This window comes from Abramis brama (assembly GCF_963993115.1).
Source record: "Abramis brama genome assembly, chromosome: 1".
NCBI lineage: Eukaryota > Metazoa > Chordata > Actinopteri > Cypriniformes > Leuciscidae > Abramis > Abramis brama.
The window spans coordinates 16,586,700-16,608,996 of NC_139963.1; the positions used below are offsets into that span (position 1 = coordinate 16,586,700).

At 39.9% G+C, this 22,297-nt stretch overlaps 1 protein-coding gene across 3 annotated transcripts in view; it reads right to left on the reverse strand.

Annotated features, from left to right (window-relative positions):
* Positions 1 to 22,297, reverse strand: part of tom1l2a (target of myb1 like 2 membrane trafficking protein a) — a 46,167-nt gene that overhangs the window by 19,144 nt on the left and 4,726 nt on the right. For all 3 annotated transcript variants that reach the window (XM_084130783.1, XM_084130781.1, XM_084130782.1), the window contains exons 2-7: positions 9,537 to 9,621; positions 5,052 to 5,130; positions 4,624 to 4,773; positions 1,442 to 1,576; positions 1,200 to 1,361; positions 213 to 329 (exon numbers count right to left, since the gene is read on the reverse strand). In XM_084130783.1, coding sequence (XP_083986909.1) covers positions 213 to 329; positions 1,200 to 1,361; positions 1,442 to 1,576; positions 4,624 to 4,773; positions 5,052 to 5,130; positions 9,537 to 9,621 — 728 coding nt within the window. The remainder of the gene's footprint in view (positions 1 to 212; positions 330 to 1,199; positions 1,362 to 1,441; positions 1,577 to 4,623; positions 4,774 to 5,051; positions 5,131 to 9,536; positions 9,622 to 22,297) is intronic.

Sequence of the window (22,297 nt, forward strand, 5' to 3'; positions counted from 1 at the left end):
GTAACTTTTCTGTGACATGCCTCACTTTAGAAATGGCATGAATAAATGTAAAACTAAATTGGATAATCATTGCTCTTAATTAATTTTCGTTCGTTTCCGTTGTTCGTTTTTCTTTCCTTGAACCAGTTCAGAGCCCTGGTAAAATGTAATACACCATCACCAAAGCATAAATTCTCTGTAAAGGAGTGAGTGTAGTGGTAAAACTCGCAAACCTGGAGAAGTTCGAGATCAGAGGCTTCTTCTTGGCCCGGCACCATCTCTGTCAGCATCTCTGACATCACTTTAATGTTCCCACGCACAACGTCCAGCTCACTTCTCAGTCTTGCGATCTGTACGCACAAACAAAGCATTTCCAAATTAACTATAGATAAATATAGTGGTGAAAACTAAACATAATTGGTGCCCAGTTTAGCCATAATCACATTAAATGATCTATATTTTATATATGTTTTTATGTAGAACTGCAAATGTACAATACTGTTCAAAAGTTTGGTGTCAGTAAGATTGTGTTTTTGAAATAAGTCTTTTATGCTCATCAAAGCTGAGTTTTTTCCTTTTTTTTAAATATAGTGTAGATAGGAAAATGTGCAGATAAATTGTTTCATTTCACTAAAAACTTAAGGCCTCCTTTCACTAAAGGCCTCCGTTTACCTCATTTCAGCTTAACACATAGTGGTGTAACGATACCCTCATGTCACGATTCGATACATATCACAATACTGAACTCACGATACGATATTATTGCGATACTCCAAGACATATGGTACACATTGTGGATGCTGGAAACCCAATGCACAGGACAATGGTGACTAAAAATAAACTAAAAGCTGAAAATACAGAATTATTTTAGATGAATATGCTTGCACTCTGTCACTGATTAGACATATTTAAAATAATGTAGGCCACTTTTTACATGGTAACATAAAACATTTGGCATTATCAGGACCCATACATTTTCCCCCATTGCATTATTATACATTGTATTCAACATTTTATATAGTAGTTTAATGTAGTACTGACACTAAACCTCTGTTAACTTGTTTTTTTTCACACACAGTAATTTTTATCTTGGGTGAATTATACACAATACACATTGTCACTATCCACGATGCATTTTTGTACGGCAATATATTGTGACACTGTATTGTTACACCCCTAACACTGAATAGAGCAAAGTCTACTCTAAGGTGAGTTGTGACCTGCTCTGGGTTTGCTGTGATTGGTCCCGATACGGCTGGGATCTGGGTGGGGTTTAAGTCGGGTGTCGCAGCAGCTGCAGGTTTAGGGGTCGCCTGAGATGCCGTGTTGGGCTGCGTGACTGCTTTGTACTTGTGAATGCCTGGATCCACCTCTGGGACTCCCTAGAATGACACACAAGAGGAGATGAAGCGAAATGAATGTAAAAACAGATCTGCAAGGGCGCGTGTCGCGTGTTTCTCACCCGCTGAGGTGTATGGATGGGTGACAAGGCGTCCAGGTCTGCCATGGGAAACTCGATTCCTTTCCTCTTCAGCTCCTCGTAAATGTGCACGACTCCGGTGAGGTCTGGGCTACTCCTGAACGCATCTGCCCAGGACTGGGGTGAAACACAAGCAGAGATGACAAGATGAGAGCTGAAAGAGCTGTCCCACAGGAAGTGGTTCTAAATTTACACCTAACCGGGTATTATCAGGGGAAAGTCCGACTATTTTTCAGCAATTAGTAATACATGGTTCTTTAGCAGGTAACAGGAACCATGTATTTGCTGAAGAGGGTTGATTCTGGAATCCACTTCTGCTTCAATGTATATGTAATGAGTGATTATAATCACAGTATTTATCAATATTTTTCCTTCTAAACATCACGAGTTGAATGACTTCTCTAGGCTTGTGAGATTTGACTTTGTTATAGAAGTTAGCAGTGTGATTACTGAAATGTTCTTTTCATGTATTCTCGAATGTCTGTATTTGATATCTGAATGCAGCAACAGTGCTTGCTCATTTAGCCCGGCTTCCAGAAATGAAGTATGGACTTCTTCAACATGTGTCAATACATACATCTGCTTTTCTAGGGTACCCTGACAACTGTGGTCATTGGAACCAATAGTTTAAGTGTCAATTTCTTAGCTAAAGTCATTACTGTTAACTGAAGTGTCCTCTCCTTGAGAGAAAGAACGAATGATCTTGATGTTTTGAGACGAGACTCCTGTTTATAGTTAGAGCCTGGCCAAATCCAACATTGGAAAAGCTGTGTGTCGGTGTGTGTGTTAGTCTTCTTGGTTACAGGTTAAGGAACCACTGGCATTACTGGAGATTGACTGAGTTGTTGTTCTGGACATGTTGGCGCCCAGCAACCCTAATCTGCGACCTGGAAGGTCACGACGTGCCTGACTTCAGGGTCCGAGTGTCAGCCGCCTAATCGATGGAGATATGCTTCAGTCTATCTGTTTATGTGTGGAAAATGTGTGTTTATCTATTTCTTTGCCAATCAGAAACCTCTGTGAAGGGTATAAGTGCTGTGATCTTTGTAACTGTAAGCGGGGCGAACTCCTTGTGAGTCTTGAAGCGGTCTTCTGCTGATGAAACTGCAAACTATCTTCAGTAAAACTTTTCTTCAATTTATTATAATTCTGACTCTGGGTCTTCATTCATCATATCTGGTTCTTTGACTATAAATCCATTTATTGCATAATTAATTTTGTTAATCACTGTCGCTGATGGCCGTTCTTGATAAATATACAGTAGCCACAAGTGGAAATCATTCGGATCCAAGCAGATGGAAAAGGTTAAAGTAGTGATTCTCATCCCTTTTGACCGCAGTACCCCCATTGTCCACATCCGGTACTAAATTTCTCAGCCAATACCAATAGCCGATTATTCATAATGACATCTGCCGATACTGATACAGATAGTTTGATTTTCTTGAGGAAAAAAGTCTCTTCCAACTCGCTGTTTATCCAGCACTGGCTTTGGAATGAACGATGTCCACAGACAAGATAGAGTATGATGCATGATTTTATGAAAGTATGATGTATTGCGACATCAGAAATTAAGAAAAACAAAATAATGACTATTGTAACGCTTGCCGTAAAGCAAGTCAAATTTGTAGTTTTCTTATGTCTCATTAGAACTACAGAAACGCGACCCGATCTGGCAATCTCACATAGTGTGGTTATAGCAGATAAAGGACTGCAAAGCGGAGGCATAAGTGCCTTTCACCCTGTTACGACTTGATGAACCACTGAAACGATTTTGGAAACATTATTTTAAGGTAAAAAAATGTTACATAGTTTTGCTTTAAAGGGATAGTTCACCCAAAAATGAAAATTCTGTCATCATTTACTCTCCCTTAAGTTGTTCCAAACCTGTATGACTTTCTTTCTTCTGCTGAACACAAAAGAAGATATTTTGAAGAAAGTCGGTAACCAAACGACTGATGGACCCCATTGACTTCCATAGTAGGAAAAAAAAAATACTATGAATATCAATGGGGACCAGCAACTGTTTAATTACCAACCTTCATTAAAATATCTTCTTTTGTGTTTAGCAGAAGAAAGGAAATCATACAGGTTTGGAACAACTTGAGGGAGAGTAAATTTTTGGGTGAACTATCCCTTTAAGAACGTCAAAATGCCATTTATTGTTTGAATTTTGTGATAAAAATAGGCAAAATATGAAAGCTGAGACTTTATATCAGAAGAAACAAGCACAAAGCTCTTTGTGATTATTGAATGGGAGGCGCACTACAAATAATGTTTGGTGTAGTGAAAAACCATGAACCTGGCAACCCTTGCTTGGGCTACGAGTGATTCATAGGGTCAAATAGTGCCTGATTTGACGTCACTACTTTTTAACTGTTGATGTGTTATTGTGGCGTTAACTTCGACAGCCCTAAATTCAACACAAGAGAGATTTTCTTCACAGTACGGGTTGCAGTCTGACACGTTTGTCTCTCCCTTTTGATTGACAGGATTTTAGGCCCTGATAATTTGCTGGTTTTAAACAATCGGCCATTGGCCAACAGTGAAAATAATTGTTTTTATCGGCCAATACAGAGTCCTAAATCTTTTTTTTTTTTTTGAGTGAACCCTGGTTCTTAACTTAAAATAACTTGATTTTTTGTTGTTTGGCTCTTATTTTAAATCATTTTAAGTCATCTTAAGGAAGTTTGCGATTGGGTTCCGACTCCCTTGTTGAGAACTGCTGGGTTAGAAAATGGCTGTAATTACCAAATTTGGAAGAATAGATTCTCTAAATTTTAGGGATATGCTTGCTGTCTAATGGTTGGACATTTTACAGGCTGAAAAACAATGTGACTATTGGATTTGGAAGGACGGAAGAATAAACAAAATGCAGCTGCGCACTGAATACAATTCTGGAAAATGTCCGACGTCTACTTTACACTGAGTCAATCTGATTCTGTAATGGCTTCCAGTCAACTAGAATTAATGCAATTGCAAGCTGCCTCATAGAGCAGGTCCACCAGATCTAGTTTCCAACCCAAGTGAAAGTGTCCATCATCAGAGGTATTATTCTACACCTCACGCCATTCTGAACGGTCATCAACAGTGGTTTCTGAAGGCCCTTATTGCTAAAACAAAGAAAGAGCTCAGGGGGACTGAGTCATTCGCCTCACTCAGTTTACCTGAATCAGTGACAGAACCTTTTCCTGCACTATAGCAGGAGGGTTGTTCTTCGGAGTGATGATTTTCACCATGACACCTTCGATGAAGTCTCTGTTGGCGATGTGGACGTGAAAACGGTGGCCACAGTTTTTCACGCAAGTCTCCAGCACCTAGAAAAGACAATTACATAAGAAGCTGAGATTATCGATCATTTAGACATGCCAAAACTCGCAGATGACAGCATAAAACAGCACTTCCAGCTGGCATAATGCATCCAAATATAGTTACAAAAGACCTTATTTAAATGTCAAAATAGCCTCCGGCAAGCCTGGAGGAGAAGTACTCAGCCGTCATTAACTATTAAAGGTGCACAGCATCAGACTGTAAAACAGATTGTGTTCCTAGACAGTATGAGCACAAGGGTTTATGTGAAAGTGAGGGAACTCACAGTTAGAGCCAGCATCACTTCACGGAAGTTCCTGTTGCCGTTGAGTCTCTTTCTCACCGCGCGCATGGCATCTTTGGGCCTGTTGGGGACAACAGTGTAGATGACTTGACGACAGCTTAAAAGACCCGTCCTCCCCAAAAACGGCAATGATACCAATATTACCATCCACACCAATGGACGATAACGTTATGTTCATTCTAAGTGCATTCTTCAGTCATGTTCTGCCATAATTGCAGTGCGCACTTTGAAGAAAGGAGGATCTGATTGGCTTTCAATGTTTTTAACTTCCATTAGTTTTTTAGTTTTTTTAAATCGTCTGAGGCCCTGTCCACACTAATACCTTTTCGTTTGAAACCGCATCTTTTTCTCTCTGCTTTGGCTTTTCGTCCACACTGAGACAGTGTTTTTAGCACCGAAAACTGAGCTTTTTGAAAATGCTCTCCAAAGTGGATAAATTTGAAAACGCCGTTTTCGCGTTTTAGTGTGGACTGTGAAAACGGAGGTATTTAAAAACGATGGCGTAAGTTTAGTCATGTGATGCACGAATATTGAACCCATAGATATTCATGTTTATACTGGTATTGTGCCTGTTATGTGCTATTCACTTTCACACAGTTGCTAAAATATGTTACTTTGCACAGTCCTGCAAAGATGACAGAAAATTCACTCGCATTTGCTGTCCTGCGGCAAAACTTGAGAGCAGTTGCGTTTTAGACCAAACATTAAAATGGTGAGTGAGTGCGACCTGGAAATTTTGGCGAAATTTTGGCGAAATGTCACGAACAAGAAAGGTCCATTGTCTGTAGTGTAGTGATGTATGAAGCACAGCTCACACGACTAAGCAGCTTTCTATAGGTCACGTTTCTATCTGTTTAAGCAACCTGAACATGTTGCGAAATCGATGAGGGGAATTTTTCGTCCTCGAGCGAATTTCACAATTGCATGGATTCCTAATTGAAATGACTTGATTCCGCCTGCAAAAATTGGTCGAGCGTCAGTAAATGTGACTGCTCCTTTGGTGTTAGAGCATAAACATTTAAAACTTTATGTTTATAGTTATCGTTCTTGGTGTGAACGGGCCTTAAAGGGCTAGTGATGTGAGTATATTCTACTGAAGAAACTGCTTATTTATACCTACTTTATAGCACAAATAACCAATTATTGGTGGCATTGCTCCTACTTTGGGTTAGGGATTTTAACAAACCCCCAACTGTAGCTACTGAAGTTGAACTTTTGCGTAATAGACTTTTTGCGTCTGTGTTGTGTATTTCAGCACGATTGGATCATCAACCATAATTATCCAGGACCTTAACAATCCATTTTATAACATACAATTCAGCAGAACAGTCTATGAGCTCAGGACAGGAATTAAAAGACCCAATTTAACTAGACACCACCAGAGCGCCAGTACTGAAAGCCCTCTTACAAACACACTCTAATTCAGGGCCAGAAAGATCATTATCTCTAAGCTTACACAAGAAGCCGCAATTGGGTTTTTTATTTCCTGTGGTGTGATCAAAGCTCCCATTTCTTGCAAGTCAGATCTAAGGAGCTTTTTACAAGCAAGAACAATGACATCAGCTACTAAAAGTTGAACTCAACGTAAAGACATTTTAACTTGTGTACAAATTAATGAGATAAATTATTCTCAACACTTCGCCATAGTTAAAAGAACCAACCATTATTTTTGTAACAGGGTGTTACATAGATGGCCAATAAATGACTTGTCTTAAAGCGTAACTCTCGCCAAAATGCAACCTAGGGTCTTTTGGTTAATCTACCCGAGGAAAACTTTCGTTTAAAAGCATAATTAGAATGGAAACACCACTTTTAAGTTTGACCGGGAGTGCAAGGGGCACGACTATGATAGCATCAAAATTGCTATTTTTAAAACACTAAGAAGGCTCGACACAACATGAAACTTTGCTCAGAGTATCACCAGGGGCTCTACACATGAACTCGAGCATTGAGAACATTGTTTGTGTACACAGAGTTTACTAAAAAGATAGATTTTGAACAACTCACCGTAGCTGTTTCCATCTGCCGGCATTATGACAGTCAAAAATAGTCGATCTCCGAATGCGAACGAACTGACTCTGAATTTTAGTATTGTTTGTTATATGAAGATCCTTTTTCAAATACAAGGTCAATATTGATTTTCACTAACGACAAAACAACAAATTATCCGTGAATTTACATGGAACTAAGCTTTAGGAGCTTTCCATCTTTACTCTCCTCCCTGTTACGTTGCATTCGGAGATCGACTATTTTTGACTGACAAAATGCCGGCGGACGGAAACAACAACAGCTACAGTGAGTTGTTCAAAATCTTTCTTTTTAGTAAACTCTGTGTACACAAACAATGTTCTCAATGCTCTAGTTCATGTGTAGAGCCCTGGTAATACTCTGAGCAAAGTTTCATGCTGTGTCGAGCCTTCTTAGTGTTTTACAGATAAATTTTGATGCTATCATAGAAGTGCCCCTAGCACTCCCATTCAAAAGGCAATTTGACCGAAAACAAAAATACGGTCAAACTTAAAAAAGGTGTTTCCATTCTAATTATGCTTTTAAACTAAAGTTTGCCTCGGGTAGATTAACAAAAAGACCCTAGGTTGCATTATGGCGAGAGTTACGCTTTAAGAGGGACTTTGCTCATGACTCAAACTTTAGACCGGAGAAATGGAGGAAAGCAATTAGCCGCATCCAAAATCACATTACCTGCCTAATCTGCCTAACTACTCTACTTAGTATGAATGTAATCTGGACGTACTACATTCATAATGTCATTCACAAATTCTCTACTGTTAAGTACCGGAAAGTAAAGTGTCCATTTGATTTAGTCTTCTGTTTTATACTATGAATTCAGACATACTAATTTCACATTCTGCTTATCACCAAGTATATAGCAGGGAAGTATGCGATTTCAGAGGCAGCCATCATGTGCCGTACGGTCAAATAGAGAAGAGGAACTATAGTAGTAATAATCTCTTGCATTATGGGAAGTACAAAATGGCAGAACTGAAAAACAAAACTGAAGGGGGGAAAAACAAAAACTGGGAAATTGAATGCTAAATACTTGATGGTCACTTTCTATCAATCATATCAGACCTGACTATTCTTACAAAGTCCAAATCTACTCTTTGGCATAATCTGCTTAAAAAGGGCATTTATATAAATAATTGAATGCATAATTAACAACAGGAAAGATTGTTTAAATTCTTGAAAACACCCACAATTTCTAATACAACAGGAAACAACTAGCTCAAACAAAGAAGAACACAACAGAGTCCTGTGTTCCCTCACACAGAACAGAGACAAGCCTGTAGGGCCAGTTTGACGACAGTGTGAGAGAAAAAGAGAAAGTGAAGAATCATGTGGAGCAGGAAAAGCACCGTGACTCTGTGTGAAGAACCTGTTTACACCTGGTATGAACATTCGTCTGGAGTGATCCAGTCACACTCGTATTCACTGAGCTGATTTCATACACTACCGTTCAAAAGTTTGGGGTCAGTATGATTTTTTTTTTTTTTAATTAATACTTTAATTCAGCAAGAACACATTAAATTAATCAAAAGTGACAAAAATATTTTGCAGCACTGTTTTCAACATTGATAATAATCAGAAATGTAACTTGAGCAGCAAATCAGCATAACAGAATGATTTCTGAAGGATCATGTGACACTGAAGACTGGAGTAATGATGCTGAAAATTCAGCTTTACATCATAGGAATATAAATTACATTTTAATATATGTTACAATAGAAAACATTTTAAATCGTAATAATATCTCACAATATTATTATTTTGACTGTATTTTTGATTAAATAAATGCAGCCTCGGTGCGCAGAAGAGACTTCTTTCAAAAAAAATCTTACCGACCCCAAACTTTTGAACGGTAGTGTACATCAATTAATACATCAAATTAGAGATGCACCGATATGAACATTTTGGCCGATATCGATAACTCTATATTTGAAAGCCAATAACCGATTTATTGGTCGATAAATCTAAATCCAATTTTTTTTTGAGAGCCTGATCACAAAAACAAAAGTCTCACCATTAAATGCCACGTCCTAAGCACACAATTATAATGTTCTCATTATAATTTTTATGTAGCCTATATGACAGACTTGCACTGCACGTTGCACTTTAACTGTATTTTCCTTTTTGGAAGTGATTCAAATCATATTTCAAGCAATTCAAAACCATCACGACAGTGCACAGCTGAAGGAAATAATCTATTATTTATCAGATTTAATATATTGGCCAAATTTTCTTATTGGGCCGATATCGATAACTTTAAAAATGAACATATATCGTCAGCTGTAAACAGGCCAAGAGGAACTGTGAGAACCCATGACTGCTGGAGCACAACACTACGACAGCACATTCCCAGTCAGTCTGCTCTGAATGAGTCCGCGAGAGTCGCTGTGAGTCATCAGCAAGATCTGTGCGCATGTGTTTATGTGTGTGTACGTCTCTCACCCTTCCTCGGTCTCATTAATGATGTCACAGATCTCCATGTTGAGTGTCCAGTCTTCATTCTGCAGGGAGCCATCTGTGGCTTTTTCTGTGAGAAACAAAATCACACACGGATCAGCAGACTGACTCAAATACTGACGCAAACTCAATTATGAGTTCCAGACACAGGACCACGTCTAGAACTCAAAATCGACAGGGTCCCTACGTAGTGTTCACTGCTCACTATTCCCTGAGCACGGGATATCTGTTAGAGTTCACTTCACTTGACAAAATGTGTTCATACGGAACAACACCCTGCAGCAACATCAAACATAGAGATAGTATACATCTATAAATATAGTATAAATATCATACTTTTATGCATGTACTGTGTAGATCAATGTGTATTTATATAAATATAAATTTATTATAAATTTCAATTAACATAATCTGTTATATTTGAAAGCACTAAATTGAGTGATCTGAAAGGTCTGTTGCAATGTTTGAAATTAAAATAAATGTAATTTGGTTATATTAGATATGAGTCCTTTATCTTAATTAACCGTAATCATGATAGTTGCGCTGTAAATGTGATGTAATGCGCAACTTAAACCTGGGACTAATTGAACTTTATAAATATGGTGGAGCCTTAACTCTTTTCCACCTTTCGTCAGCGTTCTTGCAGTATTGGGATGATGCCAACACTATTTGCAGTGCCCTTCGAACTTCGCTCCCTTCATATTGAAATGTTACTTAAGACAGTGAAATACCCTGGGAAGTCCATTTTGCAGGGCACTTACAGTTGATTCTGGGGAAGCTATTTCAAAACTGTAGTTTGTCAAGACAGATTAAATAAGATACTAACAAAACATAGCAACCAACATTCAATCTATTTTTTTTTATTATTATTATTTACATAAATAGGGCTTCTATGAAATTACATTTCTCTCCAAATTTTTCTTTCATTTTATTCCAAATTCATTTTTTTCAAATAACTTTTTTCTGTATTCCGTTCGCATCGCAGAAATCATAGGGCCCTACAAAAATGTCTAAAATATCTAAAAACCAGAGTAAATATTTATTAAAAAAATCAATTGCAAATAAATGTGAAATGTGTCATTTCTGCACCACTACTGTCATAAAAATTTATTGCAAAATATAATGACTGTTTCGAGGTTTAAAGGTTTCGAGAATACTCCCCGTCTGACATTGGTCGAACAAATGGATCTAGTGGGAAACATGTAAAATACTACAAAGACATAATATACCTAACATAATATACCTAATACCTACCATAATATACACCCCATCATGAGTGGACACGCCCCCTACTGCTGATTGGCACACTCTCTCTCTGCCCCATCATGACTGTCACTGGACACACCCCCTACTGCTGATTGGCACACTCTCTCTCTCTGCCCCATCATGAGTGGACACACCCCCTACTGCTGATTGGCACACTCTCTCTCTGCCCCATCATGACTGTCACTGGACACACCCCCTACTGCTGATTGGCACACTCTCTCTCTCTGCCCCATCATGAGTGGACACGCCCCCTACTGCTGATTGGCACACTCTCTCTCCATCCCATCATGAGTGGACACGCCCCCTACTGCTGATTGGCACACTCTCTCTCTGCCCCATCATGACTGTCACTGGACACACCCCCTACTGCTGATTGGCACACTCTCTCTCTCTGCCCCATCATGAGTGGACACGCCCCCTACTGCTGATTGGCACACTCTCTCTCCATCCCATCATGAGTGGACACGCCCCCTACTGCTGATTGGAACACTCTCTCTCTGCCCCATCATGACTGTCACTGGACACACCCCCTACTGCTGATTGGCACACTCTCTCTCTCTGCCCCATCATGAGTGGACACACCCCCTACTGCTGATTGGCACACTCTCTCTCCATCCCATCATGAGTGGACACGCCCCCTACTGCTGATTGGAACACTCTCTCTCTGCCCCATCATGACTGTCACTGGACACACCCCCTACTGCTGATTGGCACACTCTCTCTCTCTGCCCCATCATGAGTGGACACACCCCCTACTGCTGATTGGCACACTCTCTCTCCATCCCATCATGAGTGGACACGCCCCCTACTGCTGATTGGCTCACTCTCTCTCCTCCCCATCATGAGTGGACACGCCCCCTACTGCTGATTGGCCTACTCTCTCTCCTCCCCATCATGAGTGGACACGCCCCCTACTGCTGATTGGCCTACTCTCTCTCCTCCCCATCATGAGTGGACACGCCCCCTACTGTTGATTGGCCTACTCTCTCTCCTCCCCATCATGAGTGGACACGAACCCCTACTGCTGACTGGCTCACTCTCTCTCCTCCCCATCATGAGTGGACACGCCCCCTACTGCTGACTGGCTCACTCTCTCTCCTCCCCATCATGAGTGGACACGCCCCCTAATGCTGATTGGCTACAAGTATGTTGTACTGCTCGGTCTGATCCACTTTCAACAGCGTTTCTCAGAAATCACTTACTGCACCTTTAAAGTAGCTGAGATGAAACTTTCAGTTACTCCCTATCACTGCAGCTGACCTGAAACACTCGATGAGTGGATCAGCATCTAGCAGAAGAGATGTCATCTTTACTGCCACCCATCTGTGAGGGAGGCTTGACCTCAATTTACCTAGCCTGGATTATTACTCAATTGTCAGATGTCATTTTCCTCATTGCTTACACAAAAGTAGCACAAGATAAGGTTTAAATCTTATTCGACTACTGGTGCTCTTCAGGTCAAAAGGGGTCGTTTTACACAATAATGGAACAGTGAGGAGTTACAGTTGTACTTTTAGCAAATAGAAATCCCCATTATGCGTTTCGTAATACAACGGAAGAGTGTGATGAAATAATATCTAGTGTAACAATCTTTTGAAATCAGGTGTGAGGTAACTCGGGTGTGATTCTCGTACATGAGAGCTTACAGCTAAAATCTGCTTTCACACGTCTGACTGGCTTTTTTGTAAAGGGGACTGATAGTGCAAAATTCACTTTTACATGATGCTTGTACATAATGGCCCTCATTTATCATTCTTGCGTAGAAAAAGGCGTATATGTTGGCGTAAGATTATGCTTACACTCCTCTCACCGCCTGATTTATGAAGCTGTGCGTACCTTTGAAATCCAGGTGTACGCAATACCTGCCTTTGATAAATGCCGCGGCTGAAAACGATCGTCATTAGAATAACACGCCCCTATATATTCAAGTCTCCGCTTCCCCCACGCCCTCATTTTACGCCATGGACACACGGAAGACGGCAAAGAAGATAAACTTGGATGAGCAAATTACCCATCACAATGCATTATTTTACAGCACGTGTTTTGAAACAATTAGCATTTAATTTCGTATCACCTCACATGTATTGGGGTGTACAATAGTGATGATGATGTGATGTGGAGTACCATATATTCACATTAATAATTGCATGACAATTTGTAATATTCTTCTTCTTATTATGATTTTTATTATTAATGACGCTTATTGTTATTTAGAAGAAGAATGTCGTTATTATTATTATTTGTATTATTATTATTATTATTTAAAAGAAGAAGAATGTCATTTTTATTTTGATCAGTGCATAATTTATCTCTTCAACATGTTGTATATGAGGCAATCTGCCACAGTTTTTAAATGAAACAGAAAACTGGCCTAACCATTGTTTCAAAGAATAGTACGATGGCGAGCGCGTCGAGTAGCCTATAGAGTATAACTCGTCCGTTTGGGGAGGTGCGCGCGCAGTCTGCGGAGACTCGCGCTGCGGAGCCAGGCGAAAGTATAAACAAAGCTTGAAACGTCAGGTAAAGCGCACAGGCTCGCAACTGAAGGAATACATATGCCTACAAATCAAATGCTTTGGTAAAGTCACACAAATTAAACATTGAATTCCATGTTGCACAAAAATAAACACTGAAGTTTATAATTAATATATTGGTGTTTTTTTTTACAGTGGGTCATAATATATCATATCTTTTAGTTTGTCAGTGCGTTTTGTGGTGTTAGGAATTGGTTTTCTGCGCATTTCCGCACTAACTCAAAACGTGCGTACACCACCTCCTGAGCTGGCGTAGGATTTGAGCGTGCCGTACGCCAACGTCCATATTGATAAATCTCAAAGTCACCGTGGTTTTGGGTGTACGCCAGGTGTACGCTGGAAATTTGGTGTACGCACTTTTGATAAATGAGGGCCAATGTGTGTAAACAACCTCCCTATACTGGTAAAAATCCACCCACTCCTTTTTTTTATAATCCCCATGAAACCGAAAAAGTGTCTCAAAATATGCTGTCCCAGTTTTCTCCCTAGGGCAAGCCCCGCCCACGATGGGTGGTGATCTCTGCCCTATTAGCATAGATCCCACCCTGAGTGAGCCACACACAATCTGCCCCGTTTATATCCCCACTAGAGCAGCAAGTGATATGTCTCAGCTACATAAACATTATAACTGTTCTGTTGTTGGCTGTAATAATAATGACCATAAGAATCTCCATAAACTCCAGGCATCTGAGCACCGAGGACGCAGTGGATTCATTTTATTTATTAAGGGAATGTGACTGGATCAAATGGATCAATACCAACTGCTCGTGATCCAACTTCATATCCAGAACTATCGCATTTTACATTTTGTGAATCTTTGCAAATTGTATAGCTAATGTGGCTAAAGTATCCATTATCTCTGAACAGACCAGAGCTATGTTGTCATTTTTATTTTTAACCCGAAAACACTCACCGTCTGTGTAATTCATAAACGCAACTTTTTGTTTTGTTGTTGACCCCGACAATCTGAAGCATGTGCTGTAAAGGCACAGCCCTCTTCTGGAAATGGGGGCGGGGAGCAGCAGCTCATTGCATTTTAAAGATACACACACCAAAACAGTGTGTTTTTGCTCTCACCCAAATAGGGGCATTTAGGTCAAGCTATAATAAAGAACCTGTGGGGTATTTTGAGCTGAAACTTCACAGACTCATTCTGAGGACACCTGAGGCTTATTAAATCTTGTAAAAAGGGGCATGGGTCCCCTTTAAGCCAAGAAGCTTTAGAACGAACTGTTAATGGCACATTATTGAGGATGTACACTTCAGTGAGATTTCACTGTGGCACAACATGAAGCTGGCTTTGTTTCCTGGTGACTCAGGATAAGTGTGGGGACCGGTGACAAAATATAGCAAATCGAGCAGATGAAATGTTCACAGTTTGGCCATCAGCACATTCCACATTCAAAATGACTTCTGTTTCCTGTACACTTTCCTGTAGACATTTGGAAACCGTGCTGTCAGTTTCACCATCAGACACAAGTAGAATCTGGATTTTGTTTTTGGCACTTTCTGTGCTGATTTTGAGGGAAAATCTGTACAATTTGTAAAAATGTTGTTAAATAAATTATTATTTTTAAATAATATATGCATATTGGTCACAATATTTTGATAACGTGGTTGAAATAAAATGACTGTAGAGAGCTTTGTGACCTCGATGAACATTATGTATAGTGTTTATTGAGGGTACACAAAAAATTACTGTATACAATATAGGCCTACAGTAGATGAAGCAATGTGTTTATTAAAGTCACCATCTAATCAAAATGGACAATTCTTATTTTTCTTTTGTCGAATATTGCAGTGTTTAATATAAATAATTTATCCGTGCACATTTTTTTTTTTTTGTTATGTGCCTCGTAATCTTTAATCAAAATAAATCTTGCAGTGATATCTCCTCTTCTCTGATGTGTTTACTGACAACCTGTCACTCACATGAGATCCACCAATAACAAACCACAACCATCCAATCAATTACCTATAGACAAATCAAGCCCCGCCCTACATTTGTTCTTGTTCGAGAAGCCGTTTCACATACGTCACAATAGGGAAGAAAGAATATCACAACTTCCATTTCATGCGAATTTTAGGCACTGACAAAATTCATGACAAATGCACAGAGACGCTCATCCCAAAATAACGTGAAAAGTCCTCACCAAGTTCTGGTAATTTTATGTTACGACATAAAAACAATGCAATGAATAATTCAAAATATGGATAAAACCCATGAAAAATCAATATGGGAAATTGCTTTATAAACAGTACATTTGGATCCTATTTTTAGGGACTGCTTTTAAGATTGCTCACATGTGTTTATTACTCGAAAAGCTCTCAACGCTGCATGCATGAGCAGCAAAGCGCCAATGAACATCCGTACAAACAACAGAAATACACATTGAAACTTCTGTTCATCTAGATATTTTCTGTTATTGCAAGTATGTGTTTAGGCAACATACATTTCCAAAAAGCTACTTCAGTTTCAGTTCCAATTTTGATTTGAGTCACTAGGGTGGCTGACCACAGATCTGTGCTTTGGCCACAGTGAAACACCACGACCAAATGTGGAAGGTGCAGCAGTTACATCTCTCCACAGATTATGTAGAATTCATCCCCATATCTAGGGCACCACGTCTAATTTCCATAACATTTCATCAGAAATTTTGCAAACACCAAATCGACTAGTTTAAAGGTGACATATCAACTACATAAATGTATCCAATAACCATTCAGAAATGTCCAGGTGCCGTCTAAAAGCTGCAACCTCTTCCTGAGCCTGTAAGGCTGCACTCCGCTAGTGGTTATTTCTGGGATTTTGGATGAGTGAGATTCACGGGTTTTGTTTTTGCTCACACCCAAAAAGGTGTTATAATCAATGATCTGGGGGGTATTTTGAGCTGAAATTTCACAGACACATTCTGGGGACACCATTGATTTATATTACATCTTGTGAAAAGGGGCATAATATGTCACCTTTAAGCGATTCTGTATAAGCGATCCATTTGAGCCAACTACATCTATGAATCTAACAGGTAAATCCCATACTGACCCATACACATACCCATATGTGAATGCTGAACTGAGCTCTGTTTCATGTCTGTTTCAAAATTACATCAACAAAATTCCGGTCTAGGCGATTGTCCTAGTAAACATAGCCTGTTATATCTTAAGTGAACATAAAAAAAAGGTACAGAAATAAAACTCATGTGTAACAGTATACTAGATCAGTGCAGCTCTTATTTGTATGTTTGTTCTAGAGGTCGACCGATTCATCGGTTTTGCCGATATATCGGTACCGATAGTTGATTGGTGGAACTTTCGTTATCGGCAAAAATCCACACCGATAGTTTTTCCGGGTTGCGTCCGTTGCTGGAGCGGCTGAGAAGAGTACGCTGTCATTACACAGTACGAGCGCGCTGAGAAGAGACTGCTGGCATTATACAGAGCGAGAGCGGCCTCTAGAGGCGGAATAACAACTATCACTGGCTGAGTTGTTAACGTTAACACGTGAGGCTGCAGCTATCAATATGCGGGGTATTTAAATCAGTTTTTAATGCGCTCACTTTTCACTGTCGAATTCATGATCCCGAGTACTCTGTGTACAGGGAGCGGCAGTACTGAACACACATTTTACAAGATGGGATATTTGTCAATGAGGCTCAGGATCTGTTGTTAACCAATTCCACCAACATCGTCCTGTCAGTCAACTCTGTCACGTGATAAGTGAAATCTTAACTCCTGTTGCACTGTGCTGTGACTCTGCAGCTTGTGCTTTATGGAGCAAAGCAGACGCTATCAGTTTATAATTGTAGCGTCTGTTGTCCAACTGAACTAAATGGGGTTTTTTTCTATTAGAAAAAAAGCATAATTACAGTGGGGGTGCTGCCGGTGTGGCTGAACACCGTGTAACACCGGTAACACATGGCACAGCAAGCCTAATCCACAGCACTGGACATTAGCTTGCCAGTGCCAGTGAACTTTCCCTCAACAAACTGGGAAGTGTCTGGAGCATAACACCACTTTCACGGATGGGTGAGGCCGTTTCCTTTAGTCTGCCAAGCCGCAGGAAATACTTCATGCCTAATTCATACCCCTGAGCTGCTCTTCTATCAAACTGACAGATGTGTCGAGGCGGAGAGAAGACTACAGATACTGCCAGACACCAGAGCAGAGTTCATACCAGCCCTCTTCTTCCACTCCTGTCCTGTTCCTGTAGGCTGGCTGTGGCTGTGAGACGCTTTGTTAAGACGACACAGGCTGCGTCCAAAATCGCATACTCTCAGAGTAGGTACTTATTTTGAAACCCCACTAATTGTAGAAATGTAGAAGAAATGTGAAGAAAGTTTTGAATTTGGAGCTTTCTAGACTGAGAAAAGCCAGAAAATGTATTTTTGGCTTATGTGGATGAAAGACAACAACTCCCAGAATGCACTTGCTTCGCTGCCCTAGGAAGCCACTCCCAAGCCACGCCTACCGGTTAGAGAGCGCAGCTGAAAACAACAAGGTTAGGCTACTAGTCTCCGTGACGAGTTTGCCCGGGTTTTTGAGATCGCACAAAATGTCTGGGATTCTGCTTTTGCGTTCTACAGTCGCCATTCATCATGTTTACTGTGGCGAGCAGGACGAGACTAAGGGGCGCGGGAGAACGGCGCGAGGCCGGTGGCGTCATTACTGAGACACGCCGGTCTCGTATCTCTCACGGAGGAGCGGGAATTTTCTTAGCAGTGTTAAAACCTATGGTTAAAACGCACATCAACCGATCACTTGTTTAGCGTTCATGTAAACACTACATTCAGATTCACCAACTGGAATGAATCCAGCTAGATTGAAACAAAAGGTGTGCATGTAAACAATGAATGGCGACCGCAGAAAGCAAAAGCCGAATCCCGGACATTTTGAACGATCTTGCCCGCCGGACAAGTCCGGGAAAAGGAGGATGGTAACCCCTACTACTCAGCTTTCTCCACAGAACAAGAGCCTGCTAGCTTAGCTTCCAAAGAAAGACGGCTGAACTATGTGTACATTCTGTGAGTGAGATCCCACCCTCTATGGGCGGGTTGAACACATGCGGAACAGCTCCTCCTACTGGCTGTAGTCTTTAGCCTCTGGCCAGAAAATCCTCAGATGACGCAATATGACGATTTTTGCGTCATCGGAGGATTTTTTTCAGACAAAAAATACATAAATCTCTTGTCTCAGGGGGATATGAGGGTGGAAAGCACGGTAATTCGAAAATACTACAGGTTTTCTACTAATACAAAGCTTAATGCTAAATCCTGAAGTATCCCTTTAAAGACTTCCAGCATCAATATTTAATCAATGTTTTACAATAAAAAAAAGGTTACAGTGACAATAATTTATCAATTTGTGTCAGTAGTGCACATCAATCATGCTGAATCAAACTGGTATTTAACATTTCACATATAGAGAGAAGACATACGTATTCAGTCACACCTGCTTCCATTTATTTGTGACCACATGAATGTAAAAAACAACTCCATCAAGGGTCTCCTACTGATTTTACTATAATTTTACAACTTACAAACTGTACAAACTATTTAAACAGCTCAAATAATATACAAGTTTTAGCAGAAGAATGAGTGTGTATGCTTTTTTAAATTATAAGCATCACTCTTCTTTTAAATTATCCAAAACCAGCCTCATTCACTTCTGATAACATTTTTATAAGAAAAAGAGGAAGGAGATGAAATAATTTTTTGCATTAATGTCACACATGCTGTCAAGTTAACTGAGCTTAGCTTCTCCAGAATATTCCTTTATCCGTCACTTCTAATGGAAAATCCTCCAGTAATCTCTTCAAGAAGATTTGTGGGGAGGACGAAAGGAGGCAATAAGTAAACAAACAAGAGCAGGAAAATAAAACTTGGACAATATTGTATGCTAGGAAATGGAAGACAGGTAGAGAAAGCAAGTGGAAAACAGGCAAGACACACTGAGAGCTCAGTCCAGCTGGCCCACCAGTGCTAGTCTGGATCACATGGACTCAGCCGTACCAACCTCAGCCAAACACCACACGGCCATACAGTCACCCACATTGGAGACCTTAACACCACAGCCTGACCTGTATCAGTGCTTGCTGTAATGTTAATCAGTTGCAGTGCTTTAACAGAGTGATTCATGAACAAATGACCCTTGATTCTCAATGAGAAGGTTCTTTTAATGAACTGGTCAAAAAAAATAAAAAAATCATGCAGTCTAACTGTCACGATCCCGTTGTTGTGCTTTTGCAAGGACTTTTAAGTGTTTTCTGTTTCTATTGTTCCTGTGTTCTCCTCTTGTGTTTAGTTCCCGGTTCCCTTGTTTGTTACCATAGCAACACTGATTAGTTCTTAATAGTCCCTCGGTTGTTTCTTGTTTCCTTGTCATCTTGTTAGTTTCCCTGTGTGTATACATACAGTATATAGCTCTGTGTTTGGGAGTTCCTGCCTTTGCGTTTTGCATTCTTGTTCCTGGTCAGGATTATGTTCCGCTTCTTGGTTGGATTATCTTTGTTTATGTTTATCTTTTGCTGCATATAGATCCTCGCCACACCTCGTCTTTGCCACCATTGTTACACTAACAAATCCATCACTGAATGAGCTGACTGAATATATCAGAGAACTTCCTGAACCACAAGCAGTTATTTTAGTATAATTTACGGTTATAGTATTTATTTTTAATTTATTTCAGCTTTCAGCTTTTTAATAGTTTGTTTAAAATCACACTGACCACAAGTCATTACAGTTACTTCCAGTTACTGTCTCATGAACCATGGGTTTGTGAAATGTTTCCCTGCCTATGCATGTAGCTCAAGTGATTTCATATTGGGGAAAAAACAACTCTATACAGGGATTAACAAAATCTCACAAGAAAGTTGGCTGTCAGCGTGATATTTTAGTAAAGCTGAACACTTAGTAAACACTTCAGATTCCAAAGCTACTTATGTTGAGACTCATTAAGTCCTTCTCTGTAGCCCCTTTCACACAGCGCTTTGAACCCAGCAAATTGCCAGAACACCTTCTGTGTGAACGCAAACACGACCCGGGATTGATGCCGGGATCGATGCCGGGTTGGGGACCTAGTAACATTGCCATGTTCAGTCCCGGAACACGCGCTGTGTGAACAAAAGCCGTAATAATGCTGTGTCGTAGTGATGACGCTGAAGCCGGGATCGTTCGCCAGTTGTGAAACGGTATGTAATGCGCAAGTTTATGATCGAATCAGAGAAAAAAATGCACAAGCTTGGTTTCTCGAGAGAGAAATCGCAGCTCATAAGCAAACTTAAGACGCTGCTGAGATTACAAGTCACATCGATGTCACATGTCTTTACAGAATTTTTACGGGTTGTGTGTGAACGCACTCTCTGATTCAGGAAAATCACTGGCAATGTGAATGAACCAGAACCAAACTCAAACGAACCCGGGTCACTTTATCCGTGTATTTTCCGGAATATCTGTGTGAAAGGGGCTTGTGAGTAAATTCCCCCTGTAGTCAATAATTCTATCCCTTAAAACTCATCTTTGATCACCAAAATGACATATTTAAATGCTTTTTACAGTGATTTTTTTTATTCATGCCTTAAAATAGCTTGAATGTAACTTTACACCCTTGCTTCATTCAGTAAACGTGGGCCCATGAACGTGCAAATGAGTCCCGCCTCCACTCACTCACACAGGCTCGTCTTCAAGTCGATGCATTAGAATGATAATGCGTTTTTATGTATCGCTCTCTACAACGTCGGACACATAAAGGTAATTAATATGATTAACCTTTAGCTTGACTACGTTATCAAACAGCTAATAATGTTTTGCTAATGTTACACAAACCATGTTCCCGTTCGCGATCTCAGTCAGACAGCTGCCGTCTAACAATCAGCATCCTTAGAAACGCTTTGAACAACTTAGAACGTCAGTGGAGAAAGCCGTATAGCTCATCAAAACATCGTAATATAGGCTTACATCATATACATATTTCACCCGCTTTATTGCTAAATGTACCCGATTTTTCATATACCAGAATAACCTGGCTACTCTTCGAGACTCCACTGCTTCAGAGCGGTCATAGTTAATGATATGCTAAAGCCTGCCCTTGTGACATGATTGGTTACAAGTTAGTTTGTGACGTAAGGAACACTGGCGATTTCAAACCCCGTTTTTGAGACTGTCTTTGGTTCACTGCAGTTTTAAAGAGAAAATACTCAGCAATGATGTTGAATTATGAATTTGCACATGGTTTGTCTTAAAGCACATTAAAAACACCACATAGACATATAAACAACAATAAAAGCTTGATTTTCACCACAGGGGGACTTTAAAAGTTCATGCCTCAGTGGGCCAGTATCAATCCTGAATATAGTCCACTTTGGTCTGAGAGGAGGGGATGAAACACTTTTACCATCATCCTTTAATCTCTCGGAGGAGTTGGACAAACACTATAATCTTGTTGTCACTTCAGCGGGTAGCTAAAATTAAATTGACAGCCAGAAATGTCTAAGGTAACTATTTAAGTGACCTAAAAGGTACTGGTACATCAGTACTAATCTAAAACTAAAACTAATATGACAAAAAAGCAATACCAGAATCCACAGCGTCAGTAATACAGACTCAATTTGGTACCCATATTCAAGACACATGTGACAAAACTGCAAGGATCTTAAGAATACTGTATTTATATTATAAATATTCATAATAAATATTAATATTTCTTATTTAAAATAAAGCATAGCTTGTTTATTGAAAAACACTATTGATGCCATTGATTTAATTGAATCTCGTAATGTTTATGTTAATATAGGCTAGTTATTGTTGTGGTTACTGGTATTGACTTTTGTTATTGACAACCATGTCATTTCAGAGCAGAGGTGCGACTTTTTATGACACAGGAAATGAATCAGTAACTGTGAACTTGTGTTGCCCATTTGGTACCAAACGATCACTAGCTTGTTGTTTTCCT